At 45.1% G+C, this 18,078-nt stretch overlaps 4 protein-coding genes and 3 long non-coding RNA genes across 10 annotated transcripts in view; 2 read left to right on the top strand and 5 right to left on the bottom strand.

The window, feature by feature from the left end:
- Nucleotides 1-18,078, bottom strand: part of LOC124206194 (neurexin-4-like) — an 86,302-nt gene that overhangs the window by 37,480 nt on the left and 30,744 nt on the right. The window lies entirely within an intron of this gene.
- LOC124206211 (histone H3) lies at nt 148-823 on the bottom strand. Its single transcript, XM_046603919.1, has one exon. It carries the CDS (start codon nt 773-775, stop codon nt 365-367), a length of 411 nt encoding a protein of 136 aa, XP_046459875.1. The 5' UTR covers nt 776-823; the 3' UTR covers nt 148-364.
- LOC124206222 (histone H4-like) lies at nt 160-1,436 on the top strand. The gene is made up of 2 exons (XM_046603932.1): nt 160-288; nt 1,072-1,436. Exons 1-2 carry the CDS (start codon nt 272-274, stop codon nt 1,382-1,384), a joined length of 330 nt encoding a protein of 109 aa, XP_046459888.1. The 5' UTR covers nt 160-271; the 3' UTR covers nt 1,385-1,436.
- LOC124206219 (histone H2B.3) lies at nt 1,995-2,447 on the bottom strand. The gene has a single exon (XM_046603928.1). The coding sequence runs from the start codon at nt 2,406-2,408 to the stop codon at nt 2,037-2,039; it is 372 nt and encodes a 123-aa protein (XP_046459884.1). The 5' UTR covers nt 2,409-2,447; the 3' UTR covers nt 1,995-2,036.
- On the top strand, nt 3,137-6,468 carry LOC124206231. 2 transcript variants are annotated; one of them, XR_006879640.1, is made up of 7 exons: nt 3,137-3,632; nt 3,850-3,950; nt 4,334-4,461; nt 4,555-4,863; nt 4,965-5,063; nt 5,135-5,447; nt 5,566-6,468. It is a non-coding gene; the product is annotated as an uncharacterized LOC124206231 (long non-coding RNA). The 2 variants fall into 2 exon arrangements; XR_006879639.1 differs by lacking the exon at nt 4,334-4,461 and having other exon boundaries at nt 3,141-3,632; nt 5,566-6,253.
- Nucleotides 8,189-8,476, bottom strand: LOC124206238. The gene is made up of 2 exons (XR_006879648.1): nt 8,385-8,476; nt 8,189-8,304 (listed from the first exon to the last, which is right to left on the bottom strand). It is a non-coding gene; the product is annotated as an uncharacterized LOC124206238 (long non-coding RNA).
- LOC124206230 lies at nt 14,477-17,805 on the bottom strand. Of its 3 annotated transcripts, XR_006879637.1 has the most exons (7): nt 17,315-17,805; nt 16,995-17,095; nt 16,484-16,611; nt 16,082-16,390; nt 15,882-15,980; nt 15,498-15,810; nt 14,477-15,379 (listed from the first exon to the last, which is right to left on the bottom strand). It is a non-coding gene; the product is annotated as an uncharacterized LOC124206230 (long non-coding RNA). The 3 variants fall into 3 exon arrangements; XR_006879636.1 differs by lacking the exon at nt 16,484-16,611 and having other exon boundaries at nt 17,315-17,801; XR_006879638.1 differs by lacking the exons at nt 16,484-16,611; nt 17,315-17,805 and adding an exon at nt 17,254-17,307.

The following is an 18,078-nucleotide window of genomic DNA, read 5'->3' as shown; positions in this document are numbered from 1 at the left end:
ATATAGTTAAACTAATCACTTTGAAGTATTATTTACAGAGATTGAAGTCGTTCTGAATCTTTTGACGTGCCCTGCGAATATTTTTGTGTAGGTAATTTCATTTCTAAATTTAAAGACACCAGTATAACCATATTTTTTAAAATGCAGGATCGCAGGTATCCGGATTGTTAGCTGACAGTTTCTTGGACGACCTCTTCGAGAGCTCGATGGCGCTTTTGACACAGCATTGTATAATCGACATGTGCAGTAGTTTCATCTGTCAGTCTTCCCCATGATCAGAAGTAATCGGTATGTAACATTCTTTTCTATAAATGTTGGTGGCCCTGAAAAGGGCCGATTTGTTGGTAGAAGGGAATCAATTGGCTTAAGCACGTTCACCACGGATACGGCGAGCGAGTTGGATGTCTTTTGGCATGATGGTGACACGCTTAGCGTGGATGGCACACAAGTTGGTGTCTTCGAAAAGACCCACCAAGTAAGCTTCGCTGGCCTCCTGCAGGGCCATGACGGCCGAGCTCTGGAAACGCAAGTCGGTCTTGAAATCCTGGGCGATTTCTCTGACCAAGCGCTGGAATGGCAACTTGCGGATCAAAAGCTCGGTCGACTTTTGGTAGCGACGGATCTCACGAAGAGCGACGGTGCCGGGACGATAACGATGGGGTTTCTTGACTCCTCCAGTGGCCGGTGCACTCTTGCGAGCAGCTTTAGTGGCCAACTGTTTGCGGGGCGCCTTGCCACCGGTGGATTTGCGAGCGGTTTGCTTGGTACGAGCCATTTCGAGCGACTGAAATTTCAGATGTCTTTGCTAGTTAAAAGTGCTAGGTATATGTTGGGAACCTACGGACGTTGCGGAGCTAAGGGAGTTCACTGGCTAGGGATTGGTTAGTTCAAAAATGGGAGGGAAAGAATTGATAACGGAAATTCTCTCTTTGTTAGAATGATGGGCGTTGCTGAAGTTCCCACCAATGGGCGTTAAGCTTGAGGGGACTGGAGCGAGTATAAAGCACAAATTCTTCCACAGTTTGAATCATTCAGTTTAATAGTTTATCAAACTTCCGAAACTCATCTCAGAATGACTGGTCGCGGTAAAGGAGGAAAAGGACTCGGCAAAGGAGGCGCCAAACGTCATCGCAAAGTTTTGCGTGACAACATCCAGGGAATCACCAAGCCGGCCATCCGTCGTCTTGCCCGTCGTGGTGGTGTGAAGCGTATCTCTGGTCTCATCTACGAGGAAACCCGTGGTGTTTTAAAGGTGTTTCTCGAGAACGTGATTCGTGACGCCGTCACCTACACTGAACACGCCAAGAGGAAGACTGTGACGGCCATGGATGTCGTCTACGCACTGAAACGCCAGGGCCGCACTCTGTACGGCTTCGGCGGTTAAACAATTATTTTCATTTAGACTCCGATCTCAATTCAATCGGCCCTTTTCAGGGCCACCAACTTTTTAAGGAAAAAGATTTTGTTTAACTTCGTGGCCTCAGTTAAAAAATTATTTTAAACTAACTCGTGCGTGGGGTAGATATAAATCGTTATCGCTTAAATATGCTAGACTTGACAAAAGTAACCAACTGATGAAAAAGTATTATCGATTTAGGATTCATTCTAGAAAATTCCAAAGGTTTTCCGTCACTGATTAAGTCGTGTAAACGTCGTCGAAGTAAACTTAAACAATAAATTACAATTAAATTAATGTTAAAGCTAAGCAAAGCCAAGCTTGCGGCAGAAGATCAATGGTTGTCGTAGGGTTCAATCATAGGGTCTCGAATTCAATTTGTAACAGTCCCAGAAGATCAATTATTGAAAATCCTAGATACATGTTTTCCCCCTTTTATAGTGAATTTATGGTTAAAAAAGGGTATCCTGGCCTAGGATTATTCATTTCAGAATAAAACAGGCATTTGTTTACTGTGAATTAGAATCTCTTCGTTCAGAGGCGAGGCTGTGTGATTATAGCAGTAGGGCTTTTTCTTTTCTATAAAGTTTGGTGGCCCTGAAAAGGGCCGTTTGGGTTGAAAGAGAAGACCGGAGACAATTTACTTGGTGCTGGTGTACTTGGTCACTGCCTTGGTGCCTTCAGACACGGCGTGCTTGGCCAACTCACCGGGCAAAAGCAGACGGACGGCCGTCTGGATTTCCCGGCTAGTGATGGTCGAACGCTTGTTGTAGTGGGCAAGACGGGACGATTCTCCAGCGATGCGCTCGAAAATGTCGTTGACGAAGCTGTTCATGATGGTCATGGCTTTGGAGGAAATGCCAGTGTCTGGATGGACCTGCTTCAACACTTTGTAGATGTAAATGGCGTAGCTCTCCTTCCTCTTGCGCTTCTTCTTCTTGTCTCCTTTGGCAATGTTCTTCTGGGCCTTGCCGGCCTTCTTCGCAGCTTTTCCACTAACTTTGGGGGGCATTCTAGGACTTGGGTAAATCTGAGAAAGTAACGACCGAACACTTCAAATTTCGTTTTTATATTGAAGCTGGCTCCCCCTCACTACTTGATGGTAGCCAAAATTTTCGTCTCCAGAGACTTACGTGTAACAGATAGATGTTCAGTTGGGGGCGGAGCTAGTAACACAATCAGGGAGAGCTGAAAGAAAGACGGGGCAAATAAAAGTTTCTGGTTGGCTACCAAAATTGTATTCTGAATCCGACTGTCCGACATCAAGCGACTATATAAACCCAGATTTTTCATATTGTATACATCAGTTGTTCCTTGATTTAAGGAACCGTGTTAACTTACTCTCAATCCAATCATGTCTGGCCGCGGCAAAGGAGGCAAAGTAAAGGGAAAGTCAAAGACTCGTTCCAGCAGGGCCGGACTTCAATTCCCCGTCGGTCGTATCCATCGAATGCTCCGCAAGGGCTCGTACGCTGAACGCGTTGGTGCCGGTGCCCCCGTCTACTTGGCTGCCGTCATGGAGTACTTGGCCGCTGAGGTCCTCGAGTTGGCCGGTAACGCCGCCCGTGACAACAAGAAGACCCGTATCATCCCTCGTCACTTGCAATTGGCTATCCGCAACGACGAAGAGTTGAACAAACTTCTCTCCGGTGTTACAATTGCCCAGGGTGGTGTCTTGCCTAATATCCAGGCCGTTCTCTTGCCCAAGAAGACCGACAAACCCGCCAAGGCATAAACTTCTCCCGTCTTTAAACAAACGGCCCTTTTCAGGGCCACCAATTTATTCTTGAAAAAAGGAATTTGCTAAGTGCTATATTGTACATTTCAATTCTGGTTGTGGTAATGATAAAAGGCGCGCAAATTTGCTGATTCATTGCAAGGTGGCACTCTTGGATTGTTTTGATTCAACCTAATTCGTCTGCGGTAGTTTGTTTGTCCGATTGTGAGAGAAAAATTATTTCTTTTTTTATGTTTCATATTTTGGTTAATTTGGATGTATTTTAAATGTTATTGTCGTATAGATTTGTTTGTTTCCTTTCTATATCTCTGATCTGAATGAAAATTCATGTCTGAAGTGAATTCAGTATGAATTTTTGATCCACCTTATTCAAATTCATGCAACCTTGCCCCGTCCCCCTCAATTTAGTGCGAATCATTCAAAATGGTCGCCGCTTGGCGTGTTGGTGGTAGCTGTGTGACAACGATCCCCATGGCAATTCTCATTCTCAGGAATTTGGTAATCTGTTATATTTTTCCGTTTCGTGTGTGATAACTATTAGAGTATCTCTCTGTCTGGTATATTGCTCTTTTATTATGACACCTTTTGACAATTGACGAACATGAAAAAGATCTTGATTGGCTATAAAGAAGAGTTTACATCATCACAGATTTTGAATGATTTAATAGATAACACTATTCAGATTCTTATTTCATTCTTGACTCAATATTTTCAGATAATATCTTCAGCTGAAGGTTTCGTGTGATCTGGGTGCTTGTGATAACAGTGATAAAATGGTCCAATTCAAGCTGTCTTCCAAAACCAAGGAAATTCAAGGTTTTTTACTACACTTTTTTTATTTTGACTAACATTTGTTTTATTCCTGTGATATTTAAGACAGTATAGTATAAGTAGGTAAAAAACCTTTCTAAAAAAACATGCTTTTCAATTCGTTGCTGACTTCCTGGATAGATTTGTTTTGGGGTTTGTCCCCATGTCTAATGTTAATCCTAGCTTACATCCCACAATTAAAAAAGGATAGCCTGGTCGCTCCTTCTCTGTCTCTTTTTAAAACTCAACTGCACAACTTGTTTGTTATATTTGTATAGCTAACTCAATTATGGTCAAGATGTGGCTCCCACAGGCCACATGTATTTACTAATGTGGAAAGCTGACTTCCTTTTTCATTCACTTAATAGTCTAATTTTCGTAAATGAAAGGGGTCAGGGTGAGAAAAGTCGCATAAAAGGAGAGAGAAAAGATCTAAGTAATCAGTTGAGTGAGCACCTCCGACACGGCAACAACTGCTGTGCAGTGTGCAGTATTTGACACTAAATCGCAATCATGAGTAAATATTCTGTTACATTGTGGTTTTATATTAATTTCTATCGTTTTTGTCAGTTATTATTGCATATTAATGTTCAAATTATTTATTGTCTAGTCAATTATGGTGTTGTGCTGCTGTTGGGTGGAAAATCGTTGATGGTTGGGTCGACCACTGGTGTACAGATGTCTCCTGAGTATGGCGGATATCAAAGCACAACGCTACTGTCTTATTACTCAACATCAACCAACGCTGCTCCAGCTTGCTACACCAAGGCTCCAAAGTACAACACCATCAAGGCTTCAGAGTATTACAAGTTGTATTAAAGGAGAGAAAAGACGAAATAATCAGGCGAGTGATTATCTCCGACACGACAACAACTGCCGTGCACTATGTCACCAACTGCATTCTTCATCATCCATAGGGGTAAATTTTCAGTTTTCTACATGGAATTGTGTATCACCTTTCCTTTTTTAAATTATGTCAGTTATTATTGCATATTTATGTTCCAATTATTTATTGTATAGCAAACTGTGGCGTCGTGCTGCTGTTGGTTGTTGTCCTCAAATACTACACCACTGAGACTACAATTTATGCTGCCCGAGCTGCATCACCAAAGAGCCCGAGTACTACATCGTGATTCCATTCGTTTTAAGCCATAACCATTTGGTATTAATTTTGATATTGTTTGTTGTAGACACGTCCCCAGCAACGTCAACCTGCAGAAGGAAAGGCCAGTTTGTATGTCCTTCACGGAGATCATTACGTAAAACTGTCAATGCGGTGGTGTAGAGGTTGGGTGAGAACGGGAAGTGTTTGCTTCATTATCAAGCAGGTAAAATAGCCGTAAGGCTTAAGAGAGAGGTCAGGGTAAGAAAAAATTAGTATAAAAGGAGAGACAAAAGGCCATAGAAATCAGTTGAGTGAGCATATCTGACACGGCAACAACTGCTGTACACTTTTTGTCACCAACTGCATTCTCCAACGTAATACCAGTTCGAAACCAAATGGTAAATTTTATTTTGTTTTTACATAGTTTTGTATCAGTTTTCACTTTATTATTTTTTCTGTTTGTTAATATGTCGGTTATTATTGAAAATTAATGTTCAAATTATATGTACCATCTAGTTAACTATGGCGTTGTGCTGCTGTTGGTTGTTGTATCCTTGATGGTTGGGTCGACCACTGGTGTACCGACGTTTCGTGGTTATGGTTGATACCAAACCGCAACGCCGCCGTTTTACTACACAACAACAACGTTCGCAATAACCGGATGCTACACTACCAAGGCCGCTGAGTATTACACCACAACCTATGATGTCCCGAACTACTACACCGAAGCCTCAAAGTATAATTCTGCCTCGAGTTACACCACCAAGGCAGCGGAGTACTACACCACCAAGGCAGCGGAGTACTACACCACCAAGGCAGCGGAGTACTACACCACCAAGGCAGCGGAGTGCTACACCACCAAGGCAGCGGAGTACTACACCACCAAGGCAGCGGAGTACTACACCACCAAGGCAGCGGAGTGCTACACCACCAAGGCAGCGGAGTACTACACCACTAAGGCAGCGGAGTACTACACCACTAAGGCAGCGGAGTACTACACCACCATGTATGCTGCCCTTGCCTTTTCGACCGAGGCTCCCAAGTACTACTCCGTTCCCAGCTACAACACCGAGGCTCCAGCTTATTACACCACCAAATCGGTTAAATATTACACAGAAACGCCCAAGTACTAGTATTTTGTCAACTTTGCGTCAGTTGTCTATTGGTGTTGGATTTCTTCAAGACCGGTATGCTGAATTGTGAATTGTTTGTTTTATGTTTTAGAAGTGACTACTGCCTTATTCATACGGACATGTTCTTGTGGTTCGACGATGATATTTCAAAGATTAGTTACGAAAGACACTTGTAACTGTAGATTTTATCAAATCTTATAAGTAATGGGGAAGTGGCTGACCTTTGTAAAAAACTAAAAATGAAAGACTTTGAAGTTGAGAGAAATATATTGATACAATTCATAAACAAAACTTGGTATAAATTAGAAACAATGAACAAAAAAAAGAATTGTGTTATATTGTCCCACCTCCTCCCACAATTCCTCCACATTTTACAGTCACATACATACATACACATATACATAGACTTAAGTTAACCCATTGGCTGCCACGCCATACAACCCGTAGGTTGCTCTCTACTAATCTACGCGCCACGTCTGAAGGATCCATGACCAAGTGGGACTTGCCATTGCTGACAAGTCCGTGCTGAAAAGGGGAAACTATGGTGCATTGCCTGAAACAGGCGCCTTGCGGCAAATTTTGGGCTTGGCGACTCTCCGACCCCGCGGCTTGTAAACCACGAGACCGAACAGCGCGGCCCGTGCTAAGGAGCTAGGGGAAAACAAAGGCGTGGCAGACAACGGGTTAACTAACACTAACACAAACATATTACCAACAACAAATGATGATCCACGCTGACATTTTGGAGATACCGGCGACGTTTTAGTGTCCATCTTCTCGGCGTTTCCTCTCATTACCTTAATAAAGAGAAAACAATTCTTATCAAGTGACATGCCAATTAAAGTAACATAATAGTCACATAATACATATAGGTTCATTGTTCTGGTTTTTTTGCTCAAAACTTTAAAGGCGCGCTTTAAATTGCTTAAAATCTACCTAACAATATTGAGAACTGTTCACAGAACAAAGCTCACATGCTAGTCTTAAAAAAAAATTCCGGAAGTAGACCGGAAGTAACCACAGCGCCTCAACCATTGAGCTGTCGTCAAATTAAACCACATATTCGTGATCTCCATGAAATTTGGGGTCGATTAGATGTGATTTAAACGAAATCCAAAATTTGGCCAAAATCGAGAATTTTCCTGAACTATAGTTCAGGAAAATTCTCAAAACCGGAAGTACGCGTACGTAAAAAAGATAACATGAACTTTACCACAAATTTGACGAGGATCACGAATATGTGGTTCTTTTGCTCCTCGAATGAATATTTACTGAACTACTGACTGAAATGAGCAAACCGGAAGTAGAAACAAAAGAGCAATTATCGAAAATTTTACAAGTGAGCTTTGTTGCAGGAATAGTAATCGTCAGTTATTACTAAATATTTCAACAAAATAACTGCCAATAAATGTTTAAATACACGTGCAAAGTAACTGAAAATGACTGTTATGACAGCTGCAAATTATCAAAAAGCCATCTAGCGTTAGAAAAAAGAAACGTCCAAGTAAAACTTCGTTGGCGCGTAAGAAGGGTCTGATTTTGAAAACTATTACACAGACAGAGTCTAACGCAACTAGACTATTAGTAGATAACCTACGAAAATAAGTCAATTGTTGGGTACCTGGGCATAATCCCTTGGTGAGTGACTGCAGGTGCGTAACAGCGGACGGAAGCGATCACTGAAGTGGTCCAGAAACTCGCCAGTGAAGTAAAACAAATTGTGTTTAGAAGCAGTGAAGTTAGATGAGCGTGCGTCGCGAAGATACGCATGGAGAAGAACGTTGATGGAAGTCCCTCTTCCGTCATGGACAAAGGTCAGCATTGGCACAAGAATCTCCGTGCCAGGACCACACGATTCCATAAAGAAACTGTGTGCTCTGTAAAATAAAATGTTTTACATTAATAAAAATACAACAAAGAATAAAGCATATCAATCTTTACCTTTTCTAAGAAGCACACTTCAATTTTCATGATGAAAAACCGTAAAAATGGAAATCACAGGAACAAACAGTCTTACTCCTCATGTTGAGATACATTTCCTGATGCTAAAGAAAGTGTCATGAAGTGTTATAGTAGCATGGTGATAGGTGGTTCACTTCACACTCTTCATGTCACTGAAACTCTAAGTGGAAATGGGACAAGGAAATTCTTTACGTTATTTACAAATTTACACAAATTTACCTGTGAGAAATAAAACATTACCTATCTCTTAGCTGGATTGCCTTCTTAACAGAAATAAAAACAGCCATAACAACAAACATGCTATTGCAGGGTACGCCATAAAAATTCCGAGAACCGAACGTTGCCGTCTGCTACGGCAGCGTTCGGTCGTGTGTGTAAACAGCTCCCAAGATCTTGCTTGTTTTCGTGAGAAATCCTGACTTTTCGTGCCCCAAAGTGCGCCCACTCGTGCAGTTAAGTGCTCCCCACATTTCGGTCGTGATTTTAGTGCACTCGGGCAAGTTTTATTTTACTGTGTCAATCCATCTGACAGCCCAACGCCCCGGCCCAAGCTCCAACTTTCTGCCGCTAGAGGTCCTTCCTACTGTTTTGCGCCTTACACCTGTTTGCCGTGCAAAACTCTACTCCGCTGCCCAGCGAACTATCTACGGTGCTCCGACTATTCTTGGCCGCTCCCATTACTACACCGAGGCTCTTTCTTCTACTCCAGTGCCCGAGCTAATCCTCTGGTGCTCCGACTTTGTTTTTTAGCCTAGCTGCCGCATTTGGTCTAGCTTGGTTTCCACCGCAGCTGGCCATCACCGCATCGCTTCCCACCACCACACCGCACATCTTGGCTGCAACCACTTTTCGGCTACGACAACTTCTCTATCTCCACTCTGTTCGGCACCTCACCGCTGCCCCGGCTGATTCTGCTCCACTGGACTCAACTAATGGGCAGGTTCTAAAATATTGCTTGCTCGTCTTCATCTCCGCATGATCAATCTACGCCACTGCTGATTTTTGTCCGAGCTGACCCAGCCATCCTCTCATTCATTCATCTGCATTTGCTTATTCTGATCTCTGCTCCACGCTACGGCCCGAGTTTTCAACTTTCTCCGCCAGGTGGCCTCCATCCAGCACTCCAACAACGCCACCAGATGGCAGCTGCCACTGGGGCATGCAAGAATGACACTTGGCATCGAGGAATAAAGCCACTTTAACTAACGGAGTCTCTCGACGCTCCCTACATCATCATCATCATTATTATCATCATATTTTATTCCTCCGGCAAGCTAAATTTTAAGAATTTTACTATCTACTGATCATCTGGGCGCCAGCCGTCTCTCCGTTTACAGCTCTCTTCGACCACACCGATTCTACTACACCGACTCAACTACACCGATTCTACTACACCGACTCTACCTCACCGACTCTACTACACCGACTCTACTACACCAACTCTTCAAAGATGGAAAAGGCTTGCGGGAACGAGGCATGCACCAACACTTTCTTCAGCTCCAACAACAGAAAGAAATTCTGCTCGGCCGCCTGCTACCCGTCAGTCATCGCTACTGCAGCTGCCAAGCGTCTGGGCCGTGGCCAGAAATCAGTCGTTCCAGCTCCAGCCGTTAGCCTACCAGCTGCCCCACCTATCTACACTGAGTCTCCTTCCAGCTCTCCAGCTGCCAGAAGCCTCGACACATCTTGGGCTCCTTCTCCGTCCGGCCGTCCTGCTACCACTCCTGGCCGCTCATCGACGAATGCCGTGACTTTCATCCGCTGTCGCAGCACAGCCTGCTGTAACTACTTTTCTCGAACCTCGCGTAGCCGCCAGTACTGTTCGCTTCCATGCCGGCCATCTAGTTCTACCAGGCAATCGGCAGCTGCGCCGGCCATCTCACCAACTTGGACAGACGCTTCGGCTCCTAGCACCACTCCGCTCTCACCTGCTCCTGCTCAGTTGGTGGCTGTTGAGACCCCGGATGGAAATCTTGCTTCAGGAGCCAGTGATGACTCCTGGTTCCCACCACCGGAACGTCGCTCGCCGACCACGCTGGCCGAGGGCCGTCAGCATAGGAGGGGAAACATCAACAACCATGGCGTCACCAACAACTCGCCTCCAACATCATCAGCCGTTGCTCCTTCTTTGCTCCCGGTCTCACAAGCCGCCACTCTCGCTCTTCCAGCCAACCACAACCTCACCAGCGTTGAGAGTGAACACTCTGATGACCCATCTCCTCTTTTAACAACACAACGGGCTCTCGACGCAACCGGTTGGGCTGCCTATCCAGTGGAGCCTCCGACCTCAACACAAGTTTCTGACACCAACCTATCGGTGGACGCTTCACTCCGCTGCAATCAACCACCTCGGAGTGCTGGAACCGTGATCACTATGCCACTTGATAGCGAAACGGAATCGGACGGGAGCGATGACGATGCGGAGGAGGCCGTCGATTCCACCTTATCTCCAGCTGAGGCTTTCTTTAACCTTTGGGCTCCGGTTTTCTTACGCTGCTCCAACCGTGAGGATGTGGATCTGGCGACAGAAAGCTGCGCTGCCGACTGGCATCGACTCACTAAAAAGTCGGACGATCTTACTGCCAGCAGAAAGCAAGTGGTTCAGGAGCGATCACGGAACAGCCCTGTAGCTCACAGAAGACAGCAGTCAAGACAACAACAGCGGATTAAAAAAAAAGACAACACCAAGAAGAAGGAAGAGGCCGGCCGAATCCAAGCCCTTTTCAAGCGATTCCCGAAACGAGCTGTGCGGAAGGTGCTGGGCGAGACCTCCCAGGCCTACACCGGCACTGTTGAGGCTGCCACTGACTTCTTGAAGGGTGCATATGAACAGCACCGCCCGTCCGAGGCAGCAGTACTTGAAGCGAGGCGGGTGTACGATGGATGCAGCTGGTCTAATCCATCTGAGGAAGAGCTCGAACATCTTGCCAGCCCACCAGCAAGATCCGAGATTGCCAGGAAACTCAAAAGAGCCTCAAACACGGCCCCAGGAGCGGACGGAGTCGAGTACAAGGACATCTCCCGTCTGGATCCGGAATGTCGCCTGCTGGAGGTCCTTTATGCCGCAGTGTGGCGCCTTGGTGTACCGAAGTGCTGGAAATCGGCCCGAACCATCCCGATCTACAAGAAAGGGTCGACTGAAGACTACAGCAACTTCCGACCCATCTCACTCCTCTCAACGCTGTACAAGCTCTTCTCCGGATGCATTGCCTCCCGGATCACCACAGTGGCCAGCGGCAACGAGTGGCTTTCACCGGAGCAGAAAGGTTTCCTCCCGGGGGTGCACGGAATACAGGAGCACACAATGCTGCTCGAGAGTGCCATCGAGGAGGCCAAGTCCCAGAAAAGAAACTTAACAATCTGCTGGCTGGACTTGGCCAATGCTTTTGGATCACTTCCTCATGACTACCTCAACCAACTCTTCTGCAGTCTTCCAGTCCCTCCGGCCCTAAGGAGCATCCTGACCGACATCTACCAACATAACGAGTTCCATTTCGTTGTCGGCAAGGAGCTGGTGATGGTGAGACCGACATCCGGAGTCCGCCAAGGCGATGGGCTTAGCTCCATAATTTTTAATCTTGCAGCGGAGCCTCTAGTCCGCCGGGCCAAGGCGAACTCCCATGGGTTTCAGCTCTTCAATACTCGCCTGAAATCCACTTCCTATGCTGACGACATCTCTGCGGCCGACTCCGACACTACCAGCCTCCAATCGACTATCGATGGAATGAATTCGACAGCCTCAATTCTTGGTCTCCGCTTCAATGCCAAGAAGTGCTCTTCTCTCACCATCACCAACGGTAGAGCCAGCACGTCCACGAAGCTCTCCATCAACGGTGTCCAGATTCGGGCGCTGGATGTAGGGGAGTATGAAAATTATCTTGGCGTCCCTATGGGAACTAAGCTCACCTTCAGACCAGCCACAGACCTCCGTGAGAAGCTAGTCAAGATTGCGGATTCCTTGCTGGCTCCTTGGCAGAAGCTGGAGGTATTTCGTGCGCACCTCCTGCCGTCTCTCTCGCATCACCTAGCGACCGGCCGCGTACAGAGGGGCTTCCTTGACGAGCTGGACACTCGATGTGCGGAATTCCTCCGCCAAGTGGCATACGTGCCACACACAGCCCACACTGCTTTCTTGTTTGCTGACCGGAGGGCTGGGGGGCTTGGCGCCTCTCAGCTTAAAAAAGACGCTGATGTGTGGACGATTGCCAGGGCCGTTCAGCTGTTGGACAGCAAAGATCAAGTTGTCCGTCTCGTTGCCAGAGCCCAACTTGAGAAAACCGTCTCCAGGGGTATTGACCAAGCCACGGATGTGCCGCTCCCCCTCTCCGATTTCCTGTCTGGCTCAACACCGGGTGGCCTGTACGACACTCGGTTCTACGGATGCGGTCCGAACACATGGACTCGAACGCGAAAGGCAGCCAGGCGTCTTCACGCAAGGATCGACGTATCCAGCGATAGTTCCCTTTCAAAAGTGATCGCTGATGACGTCTCCTGCCTGTCGAGCAAGGCTGTCCGTGGATTGAGGACGGTGATCAGGGGCCGATGGACAACCGAGCTCTCCAACGCCTCAAACCAGGGAAGAGTGGCAAGGGGTCTCCTTTTGGACTCGTCGAGCGACATCGCCAGGCTCACATCATCACGCACCAAACTCAACTTCGAAGAATGGAAGCTGATCCATCGCAGCCGACTATCCATCCTACCTCTTTTCGGCACACCTGGAATTTCGGCTCCTGACAAGAAGTGCCGAAGGTGCAGGACGGACGCCGAGACCACGTCACATGTGACCAGCCATTGCCGGGTCAACCTTCCGGAAATCGGACGGCGACATGACGCAATTCTGCTGGAACTGGCCAAAATCATCTGCAGGGCCGGTCACACGATTCGTGTCAACCAGGTGTACCCGGACACTACCCTCCGCCCAGATATCGTCATCACCTCCGCAACACCGCAGCTCATCATCGACGTGACGATACCTTTTGATGCTCCGGAATCCCTACAAGCTGGATTCGACCGGAAAGTGGCCAAATATGGTCACCTTGGACCGACGCTTCCGGTGGTGATCGGCGCGTTGGGCTCCTGGATGCCGTCCAACAACGCGGTGGCCAACTCCCTCAACATACAGCCTAATGCGTGGCGCCGTTTCAGGCGGAAGAGTCGACTTGCAGCCATTCAAGGGTCAATGAGAGTGGTATCGAACCACCTTCACGCAGCTGACGGGGATGAAGGCCTACTGGGGCCCGCACAAGGATAGCTCCAGTACTCAAACTGTATGAACTTAATGAAATCGTGTCGTGTAAGTGTAATCGAAGTGGACATGTGACATGTGCTGTAATTGCGTATTGTAGTTACTCCATCTCTCCATCTCTCCATTTTTTCACTCTCCATGTTTTAATTCTCTTAAATGTATTATCATATCGTTCACATTTTATCGATAGATCGTTGTCATGATCACATGAAAATAAATTCTATGCATCAGGAAAATTCTCGATTTTGGCCAAATTTTGGATTTCGTTTAAATCACATCTAATCGACCCCAAATTTCATGGAGATCACGAATATGTGGTTTAATTTGACGACAGCTCAATGGTTGAGGCGCTGTGGTTACTTCCGGTCTACTTCCGGAATTTTTTTTTAAGACTAGCATGTGAGCTTTGTTCTGTGAACAGTTCTCAATATTGTTAGGTAGATTTTAAGCAATTTAAAGCGCGCCTTTAAAGTTTTGAGCAAAAAAACCAGAACAATGAACCTATATGTATTATGTGACTATTATGTTACTTTAATTGGCATGTCACTTGATAAGAATTGTTTTCTCTTTATTAAGGTAATGAGAGGAAACGCCGAGAAGATGGACACTAAAACGTCGCCGGTATCTCCAAAATGTCAGCGTGGATCATCATTTGTTGTTGGTAATATGTTTGTGTTAGTGTTAGTTAACCCGTTGTCTGCCACGCCTTTGTTTTCCCCTAGCTCCTTAGCACGGGCCGCGCTGTTCGGTCTCGTGGTTTACAAGCCGCGGGGTCGGAGAGTCGCCAAGCCCAAAATTTGCCGCAAGGCGCCTGTTTCAGGCAATGCACCATAGTTTCCCCTTTTCAGCACGGACTTGTCAGCAATGGCAAGTCCCACTTGGTCATGGATCCTTCAGACGTGGCGCGTAGATTAGTAGAGAGCAACCTACGGGTTGTATGGCGTGGCAGCCAATGGGTTAACTTAAGTCTATGTATATGTGTATGTATGTATGTGACTGTAAAATGTGGAGGAATTGTGGGAGGAGGTGGGACAATATAACACAATTCTTTTTTTTGTTCATTGTTTCTAATTTATACCAAGTTTTGTTTATGAATTGTATCAATATATTTCTCTCAACTTCAAAGTCTTTCATTTTTAGTTTTTTACAAAGGTCAGCCACTTCCCCATTACTTATAAGATTTGATAAAATCTACAGTTACAAGTGTCTTTCGTAACTAATCTTTGAAATATCATCGTCGAACCACAAGAACATGTCCGTATGAATAAGGCAGTAGTCACTTCTAAAACATAAAACAAACAATTCACAATTCAGCATACCGGTCTTGAAGAAATCCAACACCAATAGACAACTGACGCAAAGTTGACAAAATACTAGTACTTGGGCGTTTCTGTGTAATATTTAACCGATTTGGTGGTGTAATAAGCTGGAGCCTCGGTGTTGTAGCTGGGAACGGAGTAGTACTTGGGAGCCTCGGTCGAAAAGGCAAGGGCAGCATACATGGTGGTGTAGTACTCCGCTGCCTTAGTGGTGTAGTACTCCGCTGCCTTAGTGGTGTAGTACTCCGCTGCCTTGGTGGTGTAGCACTCCGCTGCCTTGGTGGTGTAGTACTCCGCTGCCTTGGTGGTGTAGTACTCCGCTGCCTTGGTGGTGTAGCACTCCGCTGCCTTGGTGGTGTAGTACTCCGCTGCCTTGGTGGTGTAGTACTCCGCTGCCTTGGTGGTGTAGTACTCCGCTGCCTTGGTGGTGTAACTCGAGGCAGAATTATACTTTGAGGCTTCGGTGTAGTAGTTCGGGACATCATAGGTTGTGGTGTAATACTCAGCGGCCTTGGTAGTGTAGCATCCGGTTATTGCGAACGTTGTTGTTGTGTAGTAAAACGGCGGCGTTGCGGTTTGGTATCAACCATAACCACGAAACGTCGGTACACCAGTGGTCGACCCAACCATCAAGGATACAACAACCAACAGCAGCACAACGCCATAGTTAACTAGATGGTACATATAATTTGAACATTAATTTTCAATAATAACCGACATATTAACAAACAGAAAAAATAATAAAGTGAAAACTGATACAAAACTATGTAAAAACAAAATAAAATTTACCATTTGGTTTCGAACTGGTATTACGTTGGAGAATGCAGTTGGTGACAAAAAGTGTACAGCAGTTGTTGCCGTGTCAGATATGCTCACTCAACTGATTTCTATGGCCTTTTGTCTCTCCTTTTATACTAATTTTTTCTTACCCTGACCTCTCTCTTAAGCCTTACGGCTATTTTACCTGCTTGATAATGAAGCAAACACTTCCCGTTCTCACCCAACCTCTACACCACCGCATTGACAGTTTTACGTAATGATCTCCGTGAAGGACATACAAACTGGCCTTTCCTTCTGCAGGTTGACGTTGCTGGGGACGTGTCTACAACAAACAATATCAAAATTAATACCAAATGGTTATGGCTTAAAACGAATGGAATCACGATGTAGTACTCGGGCTCTTTGGTGATGCAGCTCGGGCAGCATAAATTGTAGTCTCAGTGGTGTAGTATTTGAGGACAACAACCAACAGCAGCACGACGCCACAGTTTGCTATACAATAAATAATTGGAACATAAATATGCAATAATAACTGACATAATTTAAAAAAGGAAAGGTGATACACAATTCCATGTAGAAAACTGAAAATTTACCCCTATGGATGATGAAGAATGCAGTTGGTGACATAGTGCACGGCAGTTGTTGTCGTGTCGGAGATAATCACTCGCCTGATTATTTCGTCTTTTCTCTCCTTTAATACAACTTGTAATACTCTGAAGCCTTGATGGTGTTGTACTTTGGAGCCTTGGTGTAGCAAGCTGGAGCAGCGTTGGTTGATGTTGAGTAATAAGACAGTAGCGTTGTGCTTTGATATCCGCCATACTCAGGAGACATCTGTACACCAGTGGTCGACCCAACCATCAACGATTTTCCACCCAACAGCAGCACAACACCATAATTGACTAGACAATAAATAATTTGAACATTAATATGCAATAATAACTGACAAAAACAATAGAAATTAATATAAAACCACAATGTAACAGAATATTTACTCATGATTGCGATTTAGTGTCAAATACTGCACACTGCACAGCAGTTGTTGCCGTGTCGGAGATGCTCACTCAACTGATTACTTAGATCTTTTCTCTCTCCTTTTATGCGACTTTTCTCACCCTGACCCCTTTCATTTACGAAAATTAGACTATTAAGTGAATGAAAAAGGAAGTCAGCTTTCCACATTAGTAAATACATGTGGCCTGTGGGAGCCACATCTTGACCATAATTGAGTTAGCTATACAAATATAACAAACAAGTTGTGCAGTTGAGTTTTAAAAAGAGACAGAGAAGGAGCGACCAGGCTATCCTTTTTTAATTGTGGGATGTAAGCTAGGATTAACATTAGACATGGGGACAAACCCCAAAACAAATCTATCCAGGAAGTCAGCAACGAATTGAAAAGCATGTTTTTTTAGAAAGGTTTTTTACCTACTTATACTATACTGTCTTAAATATCACAGGAATAAAACAAATGTTAGTCAAAATAAAAAAAGTGTAGTAAAAAACCTTGAATTTCCTTGGTTTTGGAAGACAGCTTGAATTGGACCATTTTATCACTGTTATCACAAGCACCCAGATCACACGAAACCTTCAGCTGAAGATATTATCTGAAAATATTGAGTCAAGAATGAAATAAGAATCTGAATAGTGTTATCTATTAAATCATTCAAAATCTGTGATGATGTAAACTCTTCTTTATAGCCAATCAAGATCTTTTTCATGTTCGTCAATTGTCAAAAGGTGTCATAATAAAAGAGCAATATACCAGACAGAGAGATACTCTAATAGTGCTATCACACACGAAACGGAAAAATATAACAGATTACCAAATTCCTGAGAATGAGAATTGCCATGGGGATCGTTGTCACACAGCTACCACCAACACGCCAAGCGGCGACCATTTTGAATGATTCGCACTAAATTGAGGGGGACGGGGCAAGGTTGCATGAATTTGAATAAGGTGGATCAAAAATTCATACTGAATTCACTTCAGACATGAATTTTCATTCAGATCAGAGATATAGAAAGGAAACAAACAAATCTATACGACAATAACATTTAAAATACATCCAAATTAACCAAAATATGAAACATAAAAAAAGAAATAATTTTTCTCTCACAATCGGACAAACAAACTACCGCAGACGAATTAGGTTGAATCAAAACAATCCAAGAGTGCCACCTTGCAATGAATCAGCAAATTTGCGCGCCTTTTATCATTACCACAACCAGAATTGAAATGTACAATATAGCACTTAGCAAATTCCTTTTTTCAAGAATAAATTGGTGGCCCTGAAAAGGGCCGTTTGTTTAAAGACGGGAGAAGTTTATGCCTTGGCGGGTTTGTCGGTCTTCTTGGGCAAGAGAACGGCCTGGATATTAGGCAAGACACCACCCTGGGCAATTGTAACACCGGAGAGAAGTTTGTTCAACTCTTCGTCGTTGCGGATAGCCAATTGCAAGTGACGAGGGATGATACGGGTCTTCTTGTTGTCACGGGCGGCGTTACCGGCCAACTCGAGGACCTCAGCGGCCAAGTACTCCATGACGGCAGCCAAGTAGACGGGGGCACCGGCACCAACGCGTTCAG

The sequence above is a fragment of the Daphnia pulex genome, chromosome 10, assembly GCF_021134715.1.
Source record: "Daphnia pulex isolate KAP4 chromosome 10, ASM2113471v1".
Taxonomy (NCBI): Eukaryota; Metazoa; Arthropoda; class Branchiopoda; order Diplostraca; family Daphniidae; genus Daphnia; species Daphnia pulex.
The sequence above is the reverse complement of the archived record's forward strand: the minus strand, read 5'-3'. Positions and strand labels throughout refer to the sequence as shown.